The 25,154-nt window shown below is 43.5% G+C and overlaps 1 protein-coding gene across 3 annotated transcripts in view; it reads right to left on the reverse strand.

The window, feature by feature from the left end:
• RAB4A (RAB4A, member RAS oncogene family) overlaps window positions 1–25,154 on the reverse strand; it is a 57,628-nt gene that overhangs the window by 6,671 nt on the left and 25,803 nt on the right. Inside the window, exons 6-8 of one of the 3 annotated variants that reach the window (XM_075203313.1) lie at window positions 21,818–21,913; window positions 19,977–20,114; window positions 15,589–15,635 (exon numbers count right to left, since the gene is read on the reverse strand). In XM_075203313.1, the coding sequence (XP_075059414.1) occupies window positions 19,999–20,114; window positions 21,818–21,913 (212 nt within the window). In that variant the 3' untranslated portion in view covers window positions 15,589–15,635; window positions 19,977–19,998. Of the gene's footprint in view, window positions 1–15,588; window positions 15,636–18,462; window positions 18,493–19,976; window positions 20,115–21,817; window positions 21,914–25,154 lie in introns of those variants that run through there. The other 2 variants (XM_075203314.1, XM_075203312.1) reach the window with 2 other exon arrangements.

A 25,154-nucleotide genomic window follows, 5' to 3' on the forward strand; every position in this document is an offset into this window, starting at 1 on the left:
GCCTTTTAAATGATGTATCCTCTTATCATAGACTAAGCGGAGACCCTACTGCTGGCTTTGTTTCAGAATTAAGAGACATACTCACTGAAGCACTACATAATGGCCTCATTGTTAGAGATGAATATCAGTTTTTAATCATTAACTATCCGGTAGTGACCATATTCTATTTTTTACCCAAGATTCACAAAAGCTTGGTGAATCCACCGGGTTGGCCGATAGTGGCCAGAATAGATTCTGTCACCTCTCGGGCTTCACAATATGTGGACTTGTTTTTACAAAAGTATGTTATACAACTACGGTCTTATTTGAAAGATACTACTAGTGTCCTCCAATTATTTAAAGATTTTCTTTGGCATCCTGAATATTTATGGGTGACTATTGATGTACAGGCCCTTTACACATCGATAGGTCATCAAAAAGGTATTGAGGCCTCTAGATATTTTCTAAATAGGGACAATGACCTAACAGATGCTCATAAAGATTTCATTTGTATTTTAATAGATTTTATCTTGACTCGCAACTATTTAAAATTTTTAGACCAATTTTATTTGCAGACGTGTGGCACTGCTATGGGGACTGTTTTTGCCCCTAGCTTTGCTAATTTATTTTTGGGACAATGGGAGGAAAGTTCTATATATCAATCTGAGAAATTCAAAGATAATATCAAATTTTATAAAATATATATATAGACGATATAGTTATGGTATGGGAAGGGGGTACTGAGTCTCTGGAAGAATTTTTAAGGTATCTTGATACCAATGACCTCAATTTAAGATTTACAGCGAAGTTTGATCCTTTACAAGTGGAATTTTTGGATCTTATTTTAATGCAAGATAATGGTAGGGTCACCACAAAAAATTATTTTAAAGGAAGTGGATGCGAACAGTTATTTGCATTTCAAGAGTTGCCATTTACGAAAATGGAAGACAAAACATACCGTTTTCACAATATAGCCGCATCAAGAGAAATTGTAGTAATCCTTCAACATGTAGTGAACAATTGGCGGTATATCAAGATAGATTTTTGGAAGGAGGGTATCCAAAAAGTTTACTTGCAGGAGCTCTTAATTGTCACTCACCGGACCGTGAGTGCCTCTTCCCGGACATTTAGGAACCGTGGCCGTCCTCCATCCTGAGGGTCTGCGCATGCGCAGCCCTTTCCTATACTTCAGTGTATGTCCCTTTAACTCAATTGGCAGATCAGGCAACCTCCCTATATTAAGCACCTGTGGTCAACACCACGTTGCCTGATCTTGGAGTCTCATTCCTCATGAGTCTCTGAAGGTGTTCCTGTATTACTCGTGTATTCAGCGCTGCTGATTCCTGTGGTTTCCAAACCACTTCTACTACTGTGCTTCCATTCCACTTCTACCATCAACTGTATCATCATGACTGTTTGCTCATCGCTATCCGCTGCCTCCGTGCACTCCAGCTTCTACCTCACTCACCTGCTTCTCATCAAGTCTGTTTGCTGATTTCTATCCGCTGCCTCCGTGCACTACAGTCTCCTGCTTGCAACTCGCCTGTGTTCAACATCGTGACTGCCAGCTGACTTCTATCCGCTGCCTCCGTGCACTACAGTCTCCTGCTTGCAACTCGCCTGTGTTCAACATCGTGACTGCCAGCTGACTACTATCCGCTGCCTCTGTGCACTACAGTCTCCTGCTTGCAACTCGCCTGTGTTCAACATCGTGACTGCCAGCTGACTACTATCCGCTGCCTCTGTGCACTACAGTCTCCTGCTTGCAACTCGCCTGTGTTCAACATCGTGACTGCCAGCTGACTACTATCCGCTGCCTCTGTGCACTACAGTCTCCTGCTTGCATCTCGCCTGTGTTCAACATCGTGACTGCCAGCTGATTACTATCCGCCGCCTCTGTGCACCATAGTCTCATCTCATCGTTGCTGTGACTTCCTCGAGACTGCCGCTTTCATTACCATCTGCTACACTTCGTGATCACAGCTCCTGCCCTGCGCTGCACTCCTGTTTCCCATCGCTGTTGGTTCCTGTGGTTGCTACTGGTTACCTCCGTGTGCCGCTGAGTCCTGCCGCGGTGGTCAACGTTATCGTCCATCTCCTGCTGATCCGCTCTCCACGCCTTCACGTGTTCCACTGGTCTCTACCCTCCTGTCAGCATTGGATTTGTATCTCATCTACTACCCTCTGCTGGATCATCTCCATTCTCCTGGGTCCCCTATGAGTCCAGTTCCACGTGTTGCTGACTCCTCTGGATTCGTGTCCCTGTTGGTCTACTCACCTGTGCGCTGCACCTGCTAGACCGCTGCTTCACCTATCCAGGGACTTACTATCCAGTCGGCCTCCAGCCGCTCAGGTACCGCTGCAATCCCATCTGACTGCTACTGCTGAACCACGGTATGCATACTTCTCATTGACTGTGCTGTGTATTGCATATCTTGCTGGACTGTGTTTGGTTCTCTCTGGAGTCTGCTATCCGCTGAGTCTATTGCCATCATTGACTGTGTTATCATTGTGCTGGACTACTTCAAGAGACTTTCTAGATTGCAGACCTGATCAGTCATTTATATATATATATATCTATATTGTGCATATTACTGTGGATCGTGTATAAGGTGCCTGTGTATATCCTGTGTTGCAGTCTTCCCCCGTGCACCTCCTCACATATATATTCAGTGGTACAACTTGCTGATGTCAGACCACTGATCCCTGTTTCCGGTATCATCTGTTCCATTATCCTCTCTCATAGCAGTGGTACAACTTGCTACCACAGACCACTGACTACCTGGATACTTCCACCTGGATTCCATTCCTTCACTCAGACAGCGGTACAACTTGCTACCCGCAGACCGCTGACACTCATCACCTCCTTGCTTCTGTTGGACATTCCTCCTCACTATAGCAGTGGTACAACTTGCTATCGCAGACCACTGACTACCTTCACGTGTCCTTGTCCATACAGTTCCTTGTGTATCATTACCTCATTATTACCAGTGTTGCTAGTCATAGACTTTCCTGAGCATCTCATCGGCCATCATTTCATGTTCCGTGATCACCCAGCTACCAGAGTACCCTATTACCATCTACATTGCTCTGGCAAGCCTACCATCTGGTGATCCCTGGGTAAAGACTCCTAGTGCCCGTGACAGTAAGATCAGGCCATGACAGACCCAGATGTGGAACCTACCGCCAAAGAGATGCTGCAACATCTGGTTAGCCGTGTGGAGCAACAGGATGCCCGCCAACAGCTGTTACTTCAGTGTTATCAGTCATTAACCTCCCAAGGAACATCTGGACAGACTGTGACAGCTACTACTGAGGCTCCTGTGCTTTCCTCTGTTTCCCCATTGCCATCCCAGGTGTCTATAGCTTCCACGCTTCACCTGCCTACTCCGTCAAAGTACGATGGAGACCCCAAAACTTGTAGGGGTTTCCTTAACCAATGTTCAGTCCATTTTGAGCTCCAACCTCAAAATTTTTCTACCCATCGTTCCAGAGTGGCCTATCTTATCTCTTTGTTTTCAGGACAAGCCCTGGCTTGGGCCTCCCCTCTGTGGGAGAGGAACGATCCAATATTACAAGATAGTGCCAAATTCATTTCTACATTCCGAAGTGTGTTCGATGAACCAGGTCGTGTGACCTCCGCTGCTTCCAGCATCCTCCGTCTGCGACAAGGATCTCATACTGTAGGCCAGTACGTCATTCAATTTAGGATCTTAGCCTCTGAACTTCAGTGGAACACTGAAGCCCTAGTTGCCGCCTTCTGGCAGGGGCTTTCCGATAAAATTAAAGATGCACTGACTACCCAAGAGCTTCCTTCGTCACTTGAAGATTTGATCTCTCTATGCCATCGTGTTGATATGAGATTTCGTGAAAGAGAGGCTGAGAAAACGACTTCTGCTAAAGCACCTTTTCGCTCTAACCCTCTATTTCGTCCAGTGTCACCTGCTGTGATTCCCATGGAGATAGGACGTTCCAAGTTATCTTCTGAAGAGAGGAAACGAAGAGTCAAGAATAGACTCTGTATCTATTGTGCTGATTCCACTCATGTCCTCAGCTCCTGCCCTAAGAGATCGGGAAATGCCAGGCCCTAACTAGTTCTGGAGAGGTGAAGTTAGGGTCCCTGGAGTCCTCTCCATCGTCTATGAAATCTAAAGTCTGCGCTTTTGATGTGACTGTTTCCTTTGCTACCAAAAGCTTTGAGTCACAGGCATTGATTGATTCCGGAGCAGCAGGAAATTTTATTTCCAAATCATTAGTTAATCAATGGTCTCTACCAATGACTACCTTAAAAACTCCCATTACTGTGACGGCTATCGATGGATCACGTCTCATCAACGGTCTCATCACCCAGAGTACGTCTCCAGTAACCCTTCAGATTGGTGCTCTGCATCATGAAGAGATATCGTTTTTAATTCTTCCTGTTACGACAAGTCCGATTGTCCTAGGCCTTCCATGGCTTCAGTGTCACTCTCCCCAGATTGACTGGCGCACCCCTCAAGTCACGTCTTGGGGGCCTGAATGTCACCATCATTGCCTTTCCCAAGTCATTCCTCTCAAGGTACAGCAAGCTTCCATCTCAGCTATTTCACCGGGACTCCCTCCTCAATATGCTTCATTTACCGATGTTTTTGATAAAGCTCAGTCTGAACGTCTTCCTCCTCATCGTTCTTGGGATTGTCCGATTGATCTTCTTCCTGGCAAGACTCCTCCCAGGGGCCGGGTCTATCCACTCTCGTTACCTGAAACTCAAGCTACATCTGAATATATACGGGAGAACCTCCAGCGTGGGTTCATTCGACCTTCCACCTCGCCCGCTGGAGCTGGGTTCTTCTTTGTCAAAAAGAAGGATGGATCATTACGCCCTTGTATAGATTTTCGTGGACTCAATGCCATTACTATCAAGAATCGGTATCCCATTCCGTTGATCACTGAGCTATTTGACCGCATCAAGGGAGCCCGTATTTTTACTAAGTTGGATCTTCGTGGTGCCTACAATTTAATCAGAATCCGTTCCGGTGACGAATGGAAGACAGCGTTTAACACCAGAGACGGGCATTACGAATATCTGGTAATGCCTTTCGGGCTATGTAATGCCCCCGCTGTTTTTCAAGGCTTCATCAATGAGATTTTTCGGGACTTATTATATGTATGTGTCGTCGTCTACCTGGACGACATATTGATTTTTTCACAGGACCTGCCTTCCCACCACCAACATGTGGCAGAAGTCCTCTCCAGGCTACGGAAAAATTCATTGTTCTGTAAATTAGAAAAATGTTCATTTGAATTACCCCAGATTCCATTCTTGGGGTATATTGTTTCCGGAGTTGGTCTGAAGATGGATCCTGACAAAGTAAATGCTGTACTACATTGGCCCCAGCCAACTACTCTTCGTGCCATCCAGCGTTTTTTAGGTTTTGCCAATTACTATAGACGCTTCATTCAAGACTTTTCTTCCATTGCATCTCCTATTGTGGCCCTGACTCGAAAAGGGGCTAATCCTAAGCAATGGTCTACTGAGGCTATTCAAGCCTTTCAAACATTAAAAGAGTCCTTCTCTTCGGCTCCAATCCTTCGTCAGCCTGATGTAACACTCCCTTTTTTCCTAGAAGTAGATGCCTCTAATGTGGGCTTAGGAGCTATTCTCTCCCAACGCTCGGAACAGCAAAAATTCCACCCTTGTGCCTTCTATTCTCGGGGTCTCCTACCCGCAGAGAGGAATTATACCATCGGAGACAAGGAATTACTGGCTATCAAAGCCGCATTAGAGGAATGGAGATACTTGTTGGAGGGAGCTCGCCATCCGGTGACGATCTTCACGGATCATAAGAACTTGTCATATCTCCAGTCTGCCCAATGCTTGAACCCTCGTCAAGCAAGATGGTCTCTTTTCTTTTCCCGTTTTGAATTAATAATTACCTTCAAACCAGCTGCCAAGAACAAAAAAGCTGATGCCTTATCTAGAGCCTTTGTTACGTCCTCTGATATAGAAGAGGTTTCCAACCATACCATTCTAGATCCCAAATGTATCTCACTGGCTGCTTCATCCACCAAAACGCTACCATTTGGGAAGACCCTCATGCCTCCTACTCTAAGGAGGAAAATCCTTTCGTGGTTCCATGCCTCTCGTTTTTCTGGACACGCCGGTGAACACAAGACTTTTGAGATCCTCTCTCGAAGTTACTGGTGGCCTTCAATGAGGAGAGACGTCAAAGAGTTCATTGCTTCCTGTGAATTATGTTCGCAATTCAAATCCTCCCGCAGAACCCCAGCAGGGTTGCTGCGACCACTACCCATTCCGTCCAAACCATGGACCCATATTAGTATGGATTTCGTTACTGACTTACCACCTAGTAAGAACCATAACACTATTTGGGTGGTAGTGGACAGATTTTCGAAGATGGCTCATTTCATCCCTCTGTCTGGTTTGCCTTCCTCGTCTATCCTGGCTGAACATTTCATTAAAGAGATCTTCCGTATCCATGGATGTCCATCTGAGATTGTGTCTGATAGAGGAGTACAATTCGTGTCCAGATTCTGGCGAGCCCTTTGTAAAACCTTGGGCATACGATTAGCACGCTCATCTTCTTACCATCCACAATCCAATGGACAAACCGAACGTGTCAATCAAGATCTTGAGACTTTTATAAGGATATTTTCATCAGCCAATCAAGACAACTGGGTAGAGTTACTCCCTTGGGCTGAGTTCGCCCATAACAACATGTACCATGAGTCATCATCCAAAACTCCATTCTTTGTGGTCTACGGTCACCATCCGTCTTTTCCGGAATTTCCTGCCCTCCCGCCCACCCAAGTCCCTGCGGTGGAAACTGTTTGTCAGACCTTTAAAAATATCTGGTCTCAGGTCAGAACCTGTTTAAAGAAGACATCTGTCAAATACAAATCTTTCGCTGATAAGAAGAGGCGGGCTATTCCACCACTAAAAATTGGAGATCGTGTCTGGTTATCCACAAAAAATATTCGTTTGAAGGTTCCATCCATGAAATTCGCCCCTCGTTTTATTGGTCCATATAGGATCATTCAAGTTATCAATCCAGTATGTGTGAAACTTCTTCTTCCTAAGAATCTTCGAATTTTTAATGCCTTCCATGTGTCTTTACTCAAACCTCTTATTATCAACCGTTTCTCAAATCCTCCCTCAGCTCCGCAGCCAGTTCAAGTTCATCAGGAGGAGGATTTTGAGATTACTGAGGTACTAGACGCAAAAATTTCGCGAGGAGTCCTCCGTTTCCTCGTTCATTGGAGGGGCTTTGGTCCTGAGGAGCGCTCTTGGATCAAAGCTGAAGATCTTAATGCTCCTGCCCTTTTGAAGAAGTTCTACTCCAAAAATCCGGACAAGCCCGGTTCCAGGCGTTCTGTGCCCACCTTTAAAAGGGGGGGTACTGTCACTCACCGGACCGTGAGTGCCTCTTCCCGGACATTTAGGAACCGTGGCCGTCCTCCATCCTGAGGGTCTGCGCATGCGCAGCCCTTTCCTATACTTCAGTGTATGTCCCTTTAACTCAATTGGCAGATCAGGCAACCTCCCTATATTAAGCACCTGTGGTCAACACCACGTTGCCTGATCTTGGAGTCTCATTCCTCATGAGTCTCTGAAGGTGTTCCTGTATTACTCGTGTATTCAGCGCTGCTGATTCCTGTGGTTTCCAAACCACTTCTACTACTGTGCTTCCATTCCACTTCTACCATCAACTGTATCATCATGACTGTTTGCTCATCGCTATCCGCTGCCTCCGTGCACTCCAGCTTCTACCTCACTCACCTGCTTCTCATCAAGTCTGTTTGCTGATTTCTATCCGCTGCCTCCGTGCACTACAGTCTCCTGCTTGCAACTCGCCTGTGTTCAACATCGTGACTGCCAGCTGACTTCTATCCGCTGCCTCCGTGCACTACAGTCTCCTGCTTGCAACTCGCCTGTGTTCAACATCGTGACTGCCAGCTGACTACTATCCGCTGCCTCTGTGCACTACAGTCTCCTGCTTGCAACTCGCCTGTGTTCAACATCGTGACTGCCAGCTGACTACTATCCGCTGCCTCTGTGCACTACAGTCTCCTGCTTGCATCTCGCCTGTGTTCAACATCGTGACTGCCAGCTGATTACTATCCGCCGCCTCTGTGCACCATAGTCTCATCTCATCGTTGCTGTGACTTCCTCGAGACTGCCGCTTTCATTACCATCTGCTACACTTCGTGATCACAGCTCCTGCCCTGCGCTGCACTCCTGTTTCCCATCGCTGTTGGTTCCTGTGGTTGCTACTGGTTACCTCCGTGTGCCGCTGAGTCCTGCCGCGGTGGTCAACGTTATCGTCCATCTCCTGCTGATCCGCTCTCCACGCCTTCACGTGTTCCACTGGTCTCTACCCTCCTGTCAGCATTGGATTTGTATCTCATCTACTACCCTCTGCTGGATCATCTCCATTCTCCTGGGTCCCCTATGAGTCCAGTTCCACGTGTTGCTGACTCCTCTGGATTCGTGTCCCTGTTGGTCTACTCACCTGTGCGCTGCACCTGCTAGACCGCTGCTTCACCTATCCAGGGACTTACTATCCAGTCGGCCTCCAGCCGCTCAGGTACCGCTGCAATCCCATCTGACTGCTACTGCTGAACCACGGTATGCATACTTCTCATTGACTGTGCTGTGTATTGCATATCTTGCTGGACTGTGTTTGGTTCTCTCTGGAGTCTGCTATCCGCTGAGTCTATTGCCATCATTGACTGTGTTATCATTGTGCTGGACTACTTCAAGAGACTTTCTAGATTGCAGACCTGATCAGTCATTTATATATATATATCTATATTGTGCATATTACTGTGGATCGTGTATAAGGTGCCTGTGTATATCCTGTGTTGCAGTCTTCCCCCGTGCACCTCCTCACATATATATTCAGTGGTACAACTTGCTGATGTCAGACCACTGATCCCTGTTTCCGGTATCATCTGTTCCATTATCCTCTCTCATAGCAGTGGTACAACTTGCTACCGCAGACCACTGACTACCTGGATACTTCCACCTGGATTCCATTCCTTCACTCAGACAGCGGTACAACTTGCTACCCGCAGACCGCTGACACTCATCACCTCCTTGCTTCTGTTGGACATTCCTCCTCACTATAGCAGTGGTACAACTTGCTATCGCAGACCACTGACTACCTTCACGTGTCCTTGTCCATACAGTTCCTTGTGTATCATTACCTCATTATTACCAGTGTTGCTAGTCATAGACTTTCCTGAGCATCTCATCGGCCATCATTTCATGTTCCGTGATCACCCAGCTACCAGAGTACCCTATTACCATCTACATTGCTCTGGCAAGCCTACCATCTGGTGATCCCTGGGTAAAGACTCCTAGTGCCCGTGACAGTAAGATCAGGCCATGACAGACCCAGATGTGGAACCTACCGCCAAAGAGATGCTGCAACATCTGGTTAGCCGTGTGGAGCAACAGGATGCCCGCCAACAGCTGTTACTTCAGTGTTATCAGTCATTAACCTCCCAAGGAACATCTGGACAGACTGTGACAGCTACTACTGAGGCTCCTGTGCTTTCCTCTGTTTCCCCATTGCCATCCCAGGTGTCTATAGCTTCCACGCTTCACCTGCCTACTCCGTCAAAGTACGATGGAGACCCCAAAACTTGTAGGGGTTTCCTTAACCAATGTTCAGTCCATTTTGAGCTCCAACCTCAAAATTTTTCTACCCATCGTTCCAGAGTGGCCTATCTTATCTCTTTGTTTTCAGGACAAGCCCTGGCTTGGGCCTCCCCTCTGTGGGAGAGGAACGATCCAATATTACAAGATAGTGCCAAATTCATTTCTACATTCCGAAGTGTGTTCGATGAACCAGGTCGTGTGACCTCCGCTGCTTCCAGCATCCTCCGTCTGCGACAAGGATCTCATACTGTAGGCCAGTACGTCATTCAATTTAGGATCTTAGCCTCTGAACTTCAGTGGAACACTGAAGCCCTAGTTGCCGCCTTCTGGCAGGGGCTTTCCGATAAAATTAAAGATGCACTGACTACCCAAGAGCTTCCTTCGTCACTTGAAGATTTGATCTCTCTATGCCATCGTGTTGATATGAGATTTCGTGAAAGAGAGGCTGAGAAAACGACTTCTGCTAAAGCACCTTTTCGCTCTAACCCTCTATTTCGTCCAGTGTCACCTGCTGTGATTCCCATGGAGATAGGACGTTCCAAGTTATCTTCTGAAGAGAGGAAACGAAGAGTCAAGAATAGACTCTGTATCTATTGTGCTGATTCCACTCATGTCCTCAGCTCCTGCCCTAAGAGATCGGGAAATGCCAGGCCCTAACTAGTTCTGGAGAGGTGAAGTTAGGGTCCCTGGAGTCCTCTCCATCGTCTATGAAATCTAAAGTCTGCGCTTTTGATGTGACTGTTTCCTTTGCTACCAAAAGCTTTGAGTCACAGGCATTGATTGATTCCGGAGCAGCAGGAAATTTTATTTCCAAATCATTAGTTAATCAATGGTCTCTACCAATGACTACCTTAAAAACTCCCATTACTGTGACGGCTATCGATGGATCACGTCTCATCAACGGTCTCATCACCCAGAGTACGTCTCCAGTAACCCTTCAGATTGGTGCTCTGCATCATGAAGAGATATCGTTTTTAATTCTTCCTGTTACGACAAGTCCGATTGTCCTAGGCCTTCCATGGCTTCAGTGTCACTCTCCCCAGATTGACTGGCGCACCCCTCAAGTCACGTCTTGGGGGCCTGAATGTCACCATCATTGCCTTTCCCAAGTCATTCCTCTCAAGGTACAGCAAGCTTCCATCTCAGCTATTTCACCGGGACTCCCTCCTCAATATGCTTCATTTACCGATGTTTTTGATAAAGCTCAGTCTGAACGTCTTCCTCCTCATCGTTCTTGGGATTGTCCGATTGATCTTCTTCCTGGCAAGACTCCTCCCAGGGGCCGGGTCTATCCACTCTCGTTACCTGAAACTCAAGCTACATCTGAATATATACGGGAGAACCTCCAGCGTGGGTTCATTCGACCTTCCACCTCGCCCGCTGGAGCTGGGTTCTTCTTTGTCAAAAAGAAGGATGGATCATTACGCCCTTGTATAGATTTTCGTGGACTCAATGCCATTACTATCAAGAATCGGTATCCCATTCCGTTGATCACTGAGCTATTTGACCGCATCAAGGGAGCCCGTATTTTTACTAAGTTGGATCTTCGTGGTGCCTACAATTTAATCAGAATCCGTTCCGGTGACGAATGGAAGACAGCGTTTAACACCAGAGACGGGCATTACGAATATCTGGTAATGCCTTTCGGGCTATGTAATGCCCCCGCTGTTTTTCAAGGCTTCATCAATGAGATTTTTCGGGACTTATTATATGTATGTGTCGTCGTCTACCTGGACGACATATTGATTTTTTCACAGGACCTGCCTTCCCACCACCAACATGTGGCAGAAGTCCTCTCCAGGCTACGGAAAAATTCATTGTTCTGTAAATTAGAAAAATGTTCATTTGAATTACCCCAGATTCCATTCTTGGGGTATATTGTTTCCGGAGTTGGTCTGAAGATGGATCCTGACAAAGTAAATGCTGTACTACATTGGCCCCAGCCAACTACTCTTCGTGCCATCCAGCGTTTTTTAGGTTTTGCCAATTACTATAGACGCTTCATTCAAGACTTTTCTTCCATTGCATCTCCTATTGTGGCCCTGACTCGAAAAGGGGCTAATCCTAAGCAATGGTCTACTGAGGCTATTCAAGCCTTTCAAACATTAAAAGAGTCCTTCTCTTCGGCTCCAATCCTTCGTCAGCCTGATGTAACACTCCCTTTTTTCCTAGAAGTAGATGCCTCTAATGTGGGCTTAGGAGCTATTCTCTCCCAACGCTCGGAACAGCAAAAATTCCACCCTTGTGCCTTCTATTCTCGGGGTCTCCTACCCGCAGAGAGGAATTATACCATCGGAGACAAGGAATTACTGGCTATCAAAGCCGCATTAGAGGAATGGAGATACTTGTTGGAGGGAGCTCGCCATCCGGTGACGATCTTCACAGATCATAAGAACTTGTCATATCTCCAGTCTGCCCAATGCTTGAACCCTCGTCAAGCAAGATGGTCTCTTTTCTTTTCCCGTTTTGAATTAATAATTACCTTCAAACCAGCTGCCAAGAACAAAAAAGCTGATGCCTTATCTAGAGCCTTTGTTACGTCCTCTGATATAGAAGAGGTTTCCAACCATACCATTCTAGATCCCAAATGTATCTCACTGGCTGCTTCATCCACCAAAACGCTACCATTTGGGAAGACCCTCGTGCCTCCTACTCTAAGGAGGAAAATCCTTTCGTGGTTCCATGCCTCTCGTTTTTCTGGACACGCCGGTGAACACAAGACTTTTGAGATCCTCTCTCGAAGTTACTGGTGGCCTTCAATGAGGAGAGACGTCAAAGAGTTCATTGCTTCCTGTGAATTATGTTCGCAATTCAAATCCTCCCGCAGAACCCCAGCAGGGTTGCTGCGACCACTACCCATTCCGTCCAAACCATGGACCCATATTAGTATGGATTTCGTTACTGACTTACCACCTAGTAAGAACCATAACACTATTTGGGTGGTAGTGGACAGATTTTCGAAGATGGCTCATTTCATCCCTCTGTCTGGTTTGCCTTCCTCGTCTATCCTGGCTGAACATTTCATTAAAGAGATCTTCCGTATCCATGGATGTCCATCTGAGATTGTGTCTGATAGAGGAGTACAATTCGTGTCCAGATTCTGGCGAGCCCTTTGTAAAACCTTGGGCATACGATTAGCACTCTCATCTTCTTACCATCCACAATCCAATGGACAAACCGAACGTGTCAATCAAGATCTTGAGACTTTTATAAGGATATTTTCATCAGCCAATCAAGACAACTGGGTAGAGTTACTCCCTTGGGCTGAGTTCGCCCATAACAACATGTACCATGAGTCATCATCCAAAACTCCATTCTTTGTGGTCTACGGTCACCATCCGTCTTTTCCGGAATTTCCTGCCCTCCCGCCCACCCAAGTCCCTGCGGTGGAAACTGTTTGTCAGACCTTTAAAAATATCTGGTCTCAGGTCAGAACCTGTTTAAAGAAGACATCTGTCAAATACAAATCTTTCGCTGATAAGAAGAGGCGGGCTATTCCACCACTAAAAATTGGAGATCGTGTCTGGTTATCCACAAAAAATATTCGTTTGAAGGTTCCATCCATGAAATTCGCCCCTCGTTTTATTGGTCCATATAGGATCATTCAAGTTATCAATCCAGTATGTGTGAAACTTCTTCTTCCTAAGAATCTTCGAATTTTTAATGCCTTCCATGTGTCTTTACTCAAACCTCTTATTATCAACCGTTTCTCAAATCCTCCCTCAGCTCCGCAGCCAGTTCAAGTTCATCAGGAGGAGGATTTTGAGATTACTGAGGTACTAGACGCAAAAATTTCGCGAGGAGTCCTCCGTTTCCTCGTTCATTGGAGGGGCTTTGGTCCTGAGGAGCGCTCTTGGATCAAAGCTGAAGATCTTAATGCTCCTGCCCTTTTGAAGAAGTTCTACTCCAAAAATCCGGAAAGCCCGGTTCCAGGCGTTCTGTGCCCACCTTTAAAAGGGGGGGTACTGTCACTCACCGGACCGTGAGTGCCTCTTCCCGGACATTTAGGAACCGTGGCCGTCCTCCATCCTGAGGGTCTGCGCATGCGCAGCCCTTTCCTATACTTCAGTGTATGTCCCTTTAACTCAATTGGCAGATCAGGCAACCTCCCTATATTAAGCACCTGTGGTCAACACCACGTTGCCTGATCTTGGAGTCTCATTCCTCATGAGTCTCTGAAGGTGTTCCTGTATTACTCGTGTATTCAGCGCTGCTGATTCCTGTGGTTTCCAAACCACTTCTACTACTGTGCTTCCATTCCACTTCTACCATCAACTGTATCATCATGACTGTTTGCTCATCGCTATCCGCTGCCTCCGTGCACTCCAGCTTCTACCTCACTCACCTGCTTCTCATCAAGTCTGTTTGCTGATTTCTATCCGCTGCCTCCGTGCACTACAGTCTCCTGCTTGCAACTCGCCTGTGTTCAACATCGTGACTGCCAGCTGACTTCTATCCGCTGCCTCCGTGCACTACAGTCTCCTGCTTGCAACTCGCCTGTGTTCAACATCGTGACTGCCAGCTGACTACTATCCGCTGCCTCTGTGCACTACAGTCTCCTGCTTGCAACTCGCCTGTGTTCAACATCGTGACTGCCAGCTGACTACTATCCGCTGCCTCTGTGCACTACAGTCTCCTGCTTGCATCTCGCCTGTGTTCAACATCGTGACTGCCAGCTGATTACTATCCGCCGCCTCTGTGCACCATAGTCTCATCTCATCGTTGCTGTGACTTCCTCGAGACTGCCGCTTTCATTACCATCTGCTACACTTCGTGATCACAGCTCCTGCCCTGCGCTGCACTCCTGTTTCCCATCGCTGTTGGTTCCTGTGGTTGCTACTGGTTACCTCCGTGTGCCGCTGAGTCCTGCCGCGGTGGTCAACGTTATCGTCCATCTCCTGCTGATCCGCTCTCCACGCCTTCACGTGTTCCACTGGTCTCTACCCTCCTGTCAGCATTGGATTTGTATCTCATCTACTACCCTCTGCTGGATCATCTCCATTCTCCTGGGTCCCCTATGAGTCCAGTTCCACGTGTTGCTGACTCCTCTGGATTCGTGTCCCTGTTGGTCTACTCACCTGTGCGCTGCACCTGCTAGACCGCTGCTTCACCTATCCAGGGACTTACTATCCAGTCGGCCTCCAGCCGCTCAGGTACCGCTGCAATCCCATCTGACTGCTACTGCTGAACCACGGTATGCATACTTCTCATTGACTGTGCTGTGTATTGCATATCTTGCTGGACTGTGTTTGGTTCTCTCTGGAGTCTGCTATCCGCTGAGTCTATTGCCATCATTGACTGTGTTATCATTGTGCTGGACTACTTCAAGAGACTTTCTAGATTGCAGACCTGATCAGTCATTTATATATATATATCTATATTGTGCATATTACTGTGGATCGTGTATAAGGTGCCTGTGTATATCCTGTGTTGCAGTCTTCCCCCGTGCACCTCCTCACATATATATTCAGTGGTACAACTTGCTGATGTCAGACCACTGATCCCTGTTTCCGGTATCATCTGTTCCATTATCCTCTCTCATAGCAGTGGTACAACTTGCTACCGCAGACCACTGACTACCTGGATACTTCCACCTGGATTCCATTCCTTCACTCAGACAGCGGTACAACTTGCTACCCGCAGACCGCTGACACTCATCACCTCCTTGCTTCTGTTGGACATTCCTCCTCACTATAGCAGTGGTACAACTTGCTATCGCAGACCACTGACTACCTTCACGTGTCCTTGTCCATACAGTTCCTTGTGTATCATTACCTCATTATTACCAGTGTTGCTAGTCATAGACTTTCCTGAGCATCTCATCGGCCATCATTTCATGTTCCGTGATCACCCAGCTACCAGAGTACCCTATTACCATCTACATTGCTCTGGCAAGCCTACCATCTGGTGATCCCTGGGTAAAGACTCCTAGTGCCCGTGACATTAATAAAGGTTGAGAATGTAGATAGATCATCGCTGTTGAATTACACTAAGAAAGATCAAAGAAAGAACAAAGAGGAAGTCTCCTTCATTACTAGTTATAGTAATGGTGAAAGCGTAATTAAATCAGTGTTCTCAAAATATTGGAACATTTTAAAAAGAGATCCTGTTCTAAGTGATATTCTACCTGATAGACCTGATATAATTTTCAGGAAGAGCCATAATCTTAAAGACATGTTAGCTCCCAGTTTGCTCAAGGAGAAGTCCAGTATCCCTTCTACTTCTACCTTTTTGAGTTCGAAAGGAAGTATAAAGTGTAACCATTGTAACATATGTAGATTTATGAACAAGAACAACAAAATATTTTCAAACCCTAATGTGGATAAGAGCTATACTATTAATAGCCTTATAAAATTGTACAACTTCATCAGTGATTTACCTGTTAGAATGCTCCTGCGGTTTCAGATACGTAGGTAAAACAAAAAGAAGGCTCAAGCTGCGCATGCAGGAGCATGTGAGGAACATTAAAAACAAAATAACTAATCATTCTGTACCTAAACATTTCTTGGATGTACATCAATCAGACCCAAATTTTTTGAAATTTCTAGCCATAGAACATGTGACCTTAGGTTCTAGGGGAGGGGATTTGGCTAAGAAGCTCGCAGAGAGAGAAATGTACTGGATTTATACGCTGAATACATTATCACCATATGGATTAAATGAGGGTTTTGAGGTTGTTCCTTTTTTGTGAGATCCCCCTTATTTGTGAGATTTTTTATGATAATATTTATGTTAATTTAATTTTTTTAGAGGGATATTAATATTATATATATATTTGTGTATTTTTATTTATAGCCATATTTTATAGTTATGGAGATATAATGCATCTTTATGTCATGGTATGCTGCTATTATTAATCAGCCCGCTAGAGGGCAGGAGATTGTGTATGTGTATCCGCATTATAGATTGACATATGTGAAATGGGTCTTTTCCTGAGTCGATACGCGCACAGTGGCGCAGCACACTATCTCTATAGAATTGCTGACATATTTCATATATACATTTTACTATGAGCCTTTTTCTGTCAGTGTTGTGGCTCGAGGCTGGTGCTTGTTACGATATGCGATCAACGTGACTCACTGGTTAATCTTTTTATATATGCGTAATTTGTTGGCGACATTGCCGTCTTTGCGCATGCGCAATTGTTCGTTTTATACCTCCATATGTGAGATAAATTGAATGTCTAGTGATGTTGCTAATAATACATAAAACTAGCTTGACAGAGGATATTAGTTTGTGTTTTTTTATATGTATACATTGGCCAAAAATTGTTTTGCAGACTGGCACATGCGCAATGGGTCCGTTTTTAGGATCCATGTGCGCACGCGCAAAATGGCGCGGCAAACTATTTATACAACTGCTGGCATGAGGGCTAGCATTGTTCTTTTCTCCTGATGAAGTCTGTGGAAGCAGACGAAAAGCGTTGAGAATTTTGTTACTGACATCCCCATTACATTGGGAGTGGATTCCTGTGCTTGCTACTTGATTTGTAAGTTACTGCATTTTTATTATTAAAGTGTATAATCGATATTACATCTGTGGTTCCTTGTGTGTCCTATTTTTTGAGGATAACAGTCGTGTATCCAGCCATGTGATTTATCCTTGATCAGCTGAGAGACATCTACAACGCATATATCTGCTCAAGTGTGTCCTGGGTGTTTCACATATATTATATGAAAATACTGCAAGTTCAGTTACTATAATTGTGTCTTGAGAATAATTTGCCACTCTATATCTGGTACGCTTACATCCTCATTATCTCTATTGGGTGATATATTACAGTTTTTGTTATCTGATTTTCTCTTCACTGGTGTTTCTGGTCCTATTGTGGATTCGTGTGAGATTCCAATATTGTATCAACATACTACACTATTGTGCGCCTCCTCCTCCATTTCTTTTTTTTAGGTTATTTCCATGCTACACCGCTTGGTAAAGAGGACTGGCAGCCACCTGCACAGGGAGTGTTTTTTGAGAAGATTATAGACTTTGTACTGGACTATTGGTGATTTGCTACGAGCGCCTTTCCTGTGTATCGTGTATTTTGCTATATATATATATATATATATATATATATATATATATATATATACACACACACACACACACAGCTATATATGTGTGTTTGTGATGTGAATTTAACTATTTATATACATATGACTGTAGCTGTTGTCCGATATCTGTGATAGTTAAATAAATATTATAAATACTAATTCTTATTAAGGATACATATGTAAAGCAAGGATAGTGTAAGGAATAAAGATGGTGATCCTAGGGTTAATTTTATATTGGTATACTATGTTATGTTGAACAAAGTTATGATATATGTGTGAACTGTGAATACAAGCTTTTCTGTGTTAACAGTAAAATACTTTGATTTAAATACATACATAAGTTGTGAGTATTGGTTATTTATAACGAATATATACTGTGAAGTACTGCTGAGATACAGTGGTTATTGATTAAATAATTCTGTAAAAGCTCAAGTGTTATTTAGTGTGGTCAAAAGACTGAGTAAGGCAACATTGTGTAAAGAAAAGTGCATAAAAGTGCGAGTTTTATAATGAGTGTATCTGAGAACAGAATAAGAGAATAGTGTGTGCATGTGAGGCACAACTACAGGTCCTTTTACAGTTTGATTCAATCATAAACAGTGTGCTCCAGTTAGACTGGCAAGCAGTGGGAACGGGCAGAGGAAACATGTGCGTTAGGAGGTAATCGATATAAATAGAGATTATGAAAACAGACGTTTTTTGATGGGAGGGGGGGGGGGGGGTTTGGCGGCGGCGCAATCATGTGTCTATACAAAGACTCACATGATCGCGGTGCCGGCATCCCTCTTCCCCTCTCTGTTTGCAATAAATGTCGGGCGTGACGTCATCACGACATTCAGTGAAGAGCCGGGCACAGAAGAAGACAGAAGACAGAAAAGGTAAGTGAAAGAGGAGAAATGCAGAGAGGCACAGGGGGTTAAAGAAAGGGGGGGGCAAAGGCAGCATGGCACCGGTTGATGAAGAAGGGGGGGGGGGGGGCAAAGGCAGCATGGCACCGGTTGATGAAGAAAGGGGGGGGGCAAAGGCAGCATGGCACAGGGGGATTAAGAAAGGGGGGGCAAAGGCAGTATGGAGGGTGCAGTGCAATCATAAGGGGACATAGCATGGTGATGATGAAGGGGCACAATAATGTGTGTGTGTGTGATGGCACAGGGAGCTGTTGGCAATATAGTGTGTGTGAGGTAGATGGTGGCTAATTAATGGTTGCTATTTTTTTTGCAGGGTTATGGGAATACTATTATCCTTATGTTGGGGCTGGAGTAAGGCCTAATTATTAATCATGGGTGCTATTGATTTAACGGCGGGGCTGGTTGTAATTTTCTAAATGTAGCCATTTTTTCCAAATAGGGTCCCCCAACATTCCAGGGCCCAGACAAGCCGCAACTAAAGAAACATGCGGCCACATGGGGTGAAAGTGAAAAGAACATGTAGGAGAGAGCAGGAGAGTGTGTGAAATGTTGTGGTTCTAGTGGGACAATGTCAATTTTTGGTGAGCATTCTGTCCAATGTAAGGTACAGGCCAAGAATGTGAACTCTGTGTACACACTGCATTCTCTCTGTACTACACTGTGGTGCTAGATGTCTTTAAAGTCAGGAGTGCTTGGACATATGTCACTCTCCGGTGAATTCAGGGCCTAGCGCTTTTCCCCCACCAGCCATGCCCCAATGATGCATAGTCACGCCTCCAATTGTATGACCACAACCACTCCCAACCTTGGGCGCAAAATTTTTCAACATGCGCACCTATAAGGGGGCCCATGAAGTTGTTGTACCGGGGCCCTGAATTCCTCTTGGCAGCCCTGCATCCACCTAGTATAGGATGGACATTTAGTGAAAAACATGTCTGTCTGTTTTGACATACCTTTATAGATACATGATTCAACCTCCACACGTTTCCATTTTTTTCACGTATAACCAATTGTTTTACACAACATTAATGCTGAAGAAGCCTTATCACTGTTGCCCAGTTTGGAAAGCTGGCTTTCGAGATCTAGCATGATTTTATTATAAAGCCCTAAGAAACTACACACTAGTGTACAGATTTATGCTGGTCTCTATTGTGTCAAATGGGTGATGATAATTATAGAAATGGACTGTAAGTAATTACTAAGGTTCTTAGGTCTCTCTCTTAGTACTTGAACAATATATATATATATATATATATATATATATATATATATATATATATATATATATATATATATATATATATATATCTATCTCTTAGGAGACCACACTGCATTTGTTTAATAAATATTGATTTTTAAAGTACACTTTACCTTGAGTAATAAGGAATAGATTTTAGCAGCCACATTCCTGCGCGCTTTGGGCCTGTGCTCGACGTGGTGATCTCAACTGTCGCAAAGCAGCATCTCCATATTGAATACCTGACCCCATCCTCTCTGGATCAAGCTCACCTGATGGAGAAAAAACAAAAAATAAAAATAAATCTGAATTTTAAATTACACTGTATATACTGTAAGTCTGACTCTGCATGGCAATACTCCAGGGTGACAGAATAGCGAGCTAAACTGTTCACATTTACTTCCAGAGCCCCTGTAAGCCATCCTCATTAATAACAAAGGAGTATATTTACTAAACAGTGGTTCAGACATTTTTTACGTCATTTTTTTAAAATTGCGGTTTTAAGAAAATGACGAGAAAACCTCCAAAAATCAGCAGCTTGTCAGAATCGCCGCTTAGTAAATATATCGCAAAGTAATTTTTACTTAGAACAAGGTTAGCAGGTTAAGGAGCAACCCTTCGAATTCTGTTGTTCCCTCCACAAGGAAATTGTGACTGCATTGATATCTTTTTCAAGGTCAATACTGGTATAAAGCGACTCCACGTACCGTGTTCTAAATTTATATATATTTTTCTCAGGACATCGGGAGTATCTTGTACATATCTAACAAAAAGGTATACACTTTAATACAATTTTCAGTTTTTTTTCTTTATATTTCCAGATTATATCAAAGATTTCAGTTAGTGAATTTTAAATACGGAGTTTCATACAGAAGCATTGTGTAAGAATACTGAACAAGTGATTATTGCTACATCTTAATATTTCAGGCACCTTCAAAGCCCCGATTCAGTCACACTCATCTTCAAAATACACACAGATTCAGAAGCCTGGGGTAGGCATTTCCAGGGACTGTGTTTAGACGTCCAGTGAATGGTCACTGCATTCAAACTACTTATCTTGATTTCTCAAGCGTTTTCAATATGACCAACAATTTACTGCTGGCCTTTCCATGCCTCTTCTTTGTAAGTTGACAAGCCAATGTTTCAACTTGCAAATGCTAGACGGGTAGAGTGTAAAAAAAATCTTGCTTTCTCACCATCACTGCTCCCACAGTCTTCACCAAGAGTGTTTGCAAAAATCTTCAAAAATACCTTTATATGCAAGCATACTTGTCCGCCAAGCACATTTCTATGTGCACACCCACTTCACAGGTGTTTCTTTGGAAACACTCCTGTACAATTACGGATTGGTGAAAGCTGTGAATGGTGGAAAAATCTTTAGGACCACTATCTTCATTTATTTAAACTTATGTTTTTCTCCTATATTACAGCTTGGTTTAGCTTTGCTTATGTCTCAAAATAATCATAACAGTGATGGGACAGGCTTTATTACATGTCCCTTTTGTACATTTGAAGATTTGTATTCCATTGATTGAAGTGCACCATGGTTCCAATACAGGTACAAGGAGGAGACCCAATCTTCAAGTCTTTTTGCCGGGAGAAAAGACCTGTGCAAATGCTTCCTCTCCACGTCTTTATAAAATTTATACAAATCCATCTCGCAAAACCACTTGTTTCCCCATAAAACTAAGAGCAATTGTAAAAAAGTAGGTGCAAAACGTCACAAGAGTATTTGTGCAGTGATTTTACACTTTAGGTGTTTATAAATAAGCCTCAGACAGTATAGGAAGGGCCAGCAGGTGTAGAAGAAACAACAGATAGAGGCAACAGGTATAAATTCAAGACACAGGTAAATTGTACTTCATTCATTAAACATAAGTCTAGAATTCCTTCATGTGAACCTGTAACATATCAATATACCTCAATCCACATAAAATGCAAGGGTCCATTTATATAATAAAATTTTATTTTGTACCTGATTCAATTTTATTTAGTATTTTCCTTGCACATTGTACAAACGCTTCCTCCACATTTTCTCCTGTAAGTGCACTAGTCTCCAGAAACATCAATTCTGCCAAAAAAGTTACGAAAAATAATAAGCACCAGTACAACGCTGGAATCATATTAAAAAATAATTGAAGATAAAAGTTGAAGGATGTTAATTAGGGAAGATAAACATCAATTATTTACAGAGATAACGGATTTGAAAAATATAAAATAAAAAATATCAAGTTACTCAATTCCTTAGAGACTAGAACAAGACAAGATTGTAGCATACATAAAAAGGCCAGAAGCCAAAGGTGATGTTTAGGAGCAGTTTCGTGTTATTCTGTGTCGCTTTATTAAGACAACACAACAGCAAGTTATATTCGATGTCTCTTTCCATCAACAATCAGAGCAGGAAGAATTTTCTTGCAGTTATGCATAGGGAAATCCTAGCTACTGTGTTCCCACAACAAATAACAGTGGAAAAGCTGGCAAATGGAATGACTACAATTTTAAAGTTCATTTGATTAGTGTTCATAGTTTTGATTTAGGTGGGGGCAGAACCATCTGTTGAAATATTCACAGCAACAGAGTATTTTAGGAGATGAGTGAGCTGACAGTAAGCAGTTATCTGTTCACTGCTGTAATTATGTTTCTGTGGGCAGGGATACATGTGACAGGGGTGGTGTTATGGATTGAGGAGGGGAACAGAAGGAAGTAGGAAGGCTCAGAGAAAGGGGAAGTGCCCCTATAGCACCACAGAGTAGTAATTTGTGACTGCTGCCAAATGGAAGTGGGACAATTGTGGTGCCAAAAACATTTACATAAATTTCATACATCTCCCCCTCCCCGACAGTTGGGAGAAATTCACCCCTGTGGCACCTGCAGTCCTACAACGTGTCCAGACACGAAAGTTGGTGAGGGAAGCAAGGGTCCTACATAAAGGACTTCTATATTGATGGTTACGGCATAATTCGCTTATTTTAAGTAGTACAGCTGAAAACATAACTTTAATTTGCTTTGGTTACATAGGAAAAAATTAACAAATATATGGGAAAATGTGCATATTCATAACCCTGCTTTTTCCCTGCCCTGCAGTAAGTACAACCCCCCCAAATAGCCCTACATTTATACAGTATTTTCTAAACTTTGTAAAGATACCAGTTAATTCCTCAAGGATTTGTTAATTTTCATTAAGGTTGCCATTCAAACTGCAATCAATGATATAGTTTGTCACAAGATATGTAATAACAAGCTAAACACAGTCACATGACATAAGATATACGTAGCAGAGATGCTTAGGAAGCTTATATAGCATAAAATCAGGCACCTCCCACGATCTCCTCTGCCATCACAGAGGAGCTTGGAAACAGTGTTTTTTCAAAGAGAAAACAGTTATAATATAACTTTCAGGAAACAAAAAAGTTTCATGATAAAAATGTAGAAAACTTGCTGCTAAGAGAAAAATATTCATGAAATGAATGTGTTAACATAAATAGTGATATGCAGTGAACTTCTTACCAGTGAGAATTTTACAGTTTTAAAAAAGGTTTCGCAGCACACATTGCAGCCTTCTGTAATAGTGTAATGTATTTATAACTAAATGCTGGCAACTGCTTAAGTAAATAAGTTCATAAAGTACACCCACCCACAGAACTTGAAAGACGTAGGAGTATCATAGAGCTCAAACACCCAGCTCAGCAGGTAATAACTCATAAACTAAGTGGGCAGTTAAGGATTAGAGGATAACACCTTCCAAAACGCTGTTTAAAAAGTTACTTTAATCAATGGTAGATAAAATTCAGTTTAAACATTAATACTGTATATTCCTTATCTGGGCTTTGGCGTTTCACTTGATTCATCAAGGTCCCTGATGCCTGGTGTGTTCCAGCGTTGCTCTCCTCAAGTCTGGAGGCAAGGTGTTGTCTACAAGCAACACAATGTCTGTATGAAAAATTAGGACAGCATTACCGGACACCAGCAGACCTCGGATGAACTGCCAGTTCAGGTGGAATACTGGACCCCAGCTTTTCAGTTTTGGATGGAATTAGCCTTTAAGTTATGTGTTAAAGAACTATTGCAATAACATGAATGTATAAAAGATTTACAATATAGGAGCAGTACTCTTCTATACTATGCATCAGAACAAACCATGAAATAACAGTGAATGTTATTTATTTGTAAACAATGTATACAGAGAATGGTGCGATACGATTTGAATGAGAAGTTCTTAGAGAAGAACCTCCAATAACCAGCTGTGTCATGTGGTGAGTACAGCGGGAACGACATGGGGACACCTGAAGTTATACTAGTTGCTGGGAGGAGGATGTTTATTACAAATTATCTAAATAAAGATCTTCTTTACGCCTTTTTAACTAGAAATGAGAGAATTATTACCATTCATTTAATTTCCTTGAGATACTCCATGGTAATTCTCTCATTCCTTATCAACTTTATGAAAGTCATAATGAATGGGACCTACAGAACACTACATGAGAAAGATGGTGGACACAAGCAAAATCAATTGAATAACTTCCTGAAGGATTTTCCTTTCAAACAGGGCGCAGCCTACGCGGTCACGTTCAAAAGTGAAAATCTGTGTGAATCAATCACCACTCCCCAGCTGCTTTGCAGAGATTGTCCACTGTGACCTTTTCTGTGTGTTCAGGAGGTTGCCACTGCCAGAGCCGTAACTTAAAATTTTAGTGCCTGAGGCAAACAGGAAACCTACCGCCCCCAGTCCTAATTTTTAATCAAATTAACCTAAAATATTCATAATCAGCCTCCCCCTTAAGTTTTGCACCCTGGCCAGTTGCCCCTCACACACAACCCCAGTTACGGCCCTAGCTACCATGCTTGGAACACGTGCTCTGAGAATTTCCTTCACCTCATGTCCATTACTCTTATAATCCTGTGGAACGACCTCTCTGATCCATCCTGCAAGAGTATATTTGGATGGAGCGTGTCCTTTAGGAAGGACAAATAATTCATCGGTTTTCTGAATTGCCAACTTGCCTATTTTGAGAGCAGCCATGCAAACTATTAGCACCTTAATAAAGGTCCTCGGAGATGTAGACAGGCTGAAATGGAGAGAAGTATCCAGTAGATTTACTTTATGTATTTCCTTGCGATACTTCAGACACTGTTATAGGAAGACACTTCAATTAAACGGATAAAAGAAACTTACCTTAATCACCAAGACACTAAATTAAATAAGTCAAACTGATCAATAAAGACCATCAGAATCATAGAATTGCATTACTATTATATTCATCACAATGTATATAATATTACACCAACATAGAACATATACACTGACTTTAGCA

The sequence above is a fragment of the Mixophyes fleayi genome, chromosome 3, assembly GCF_038048845.1.
Source record: "Mixophyes fleayi isolate aMixFle1 chromosome 3, aMixFle1.hap1, whole genome shotgun sequence".
Classification (NCBI taxonomy): Eukaryota; Metazoa; Chordata; class Amphibia; order Anura; family Limnodynastidae; genus Mixophyes; species Mixophyes fleayi.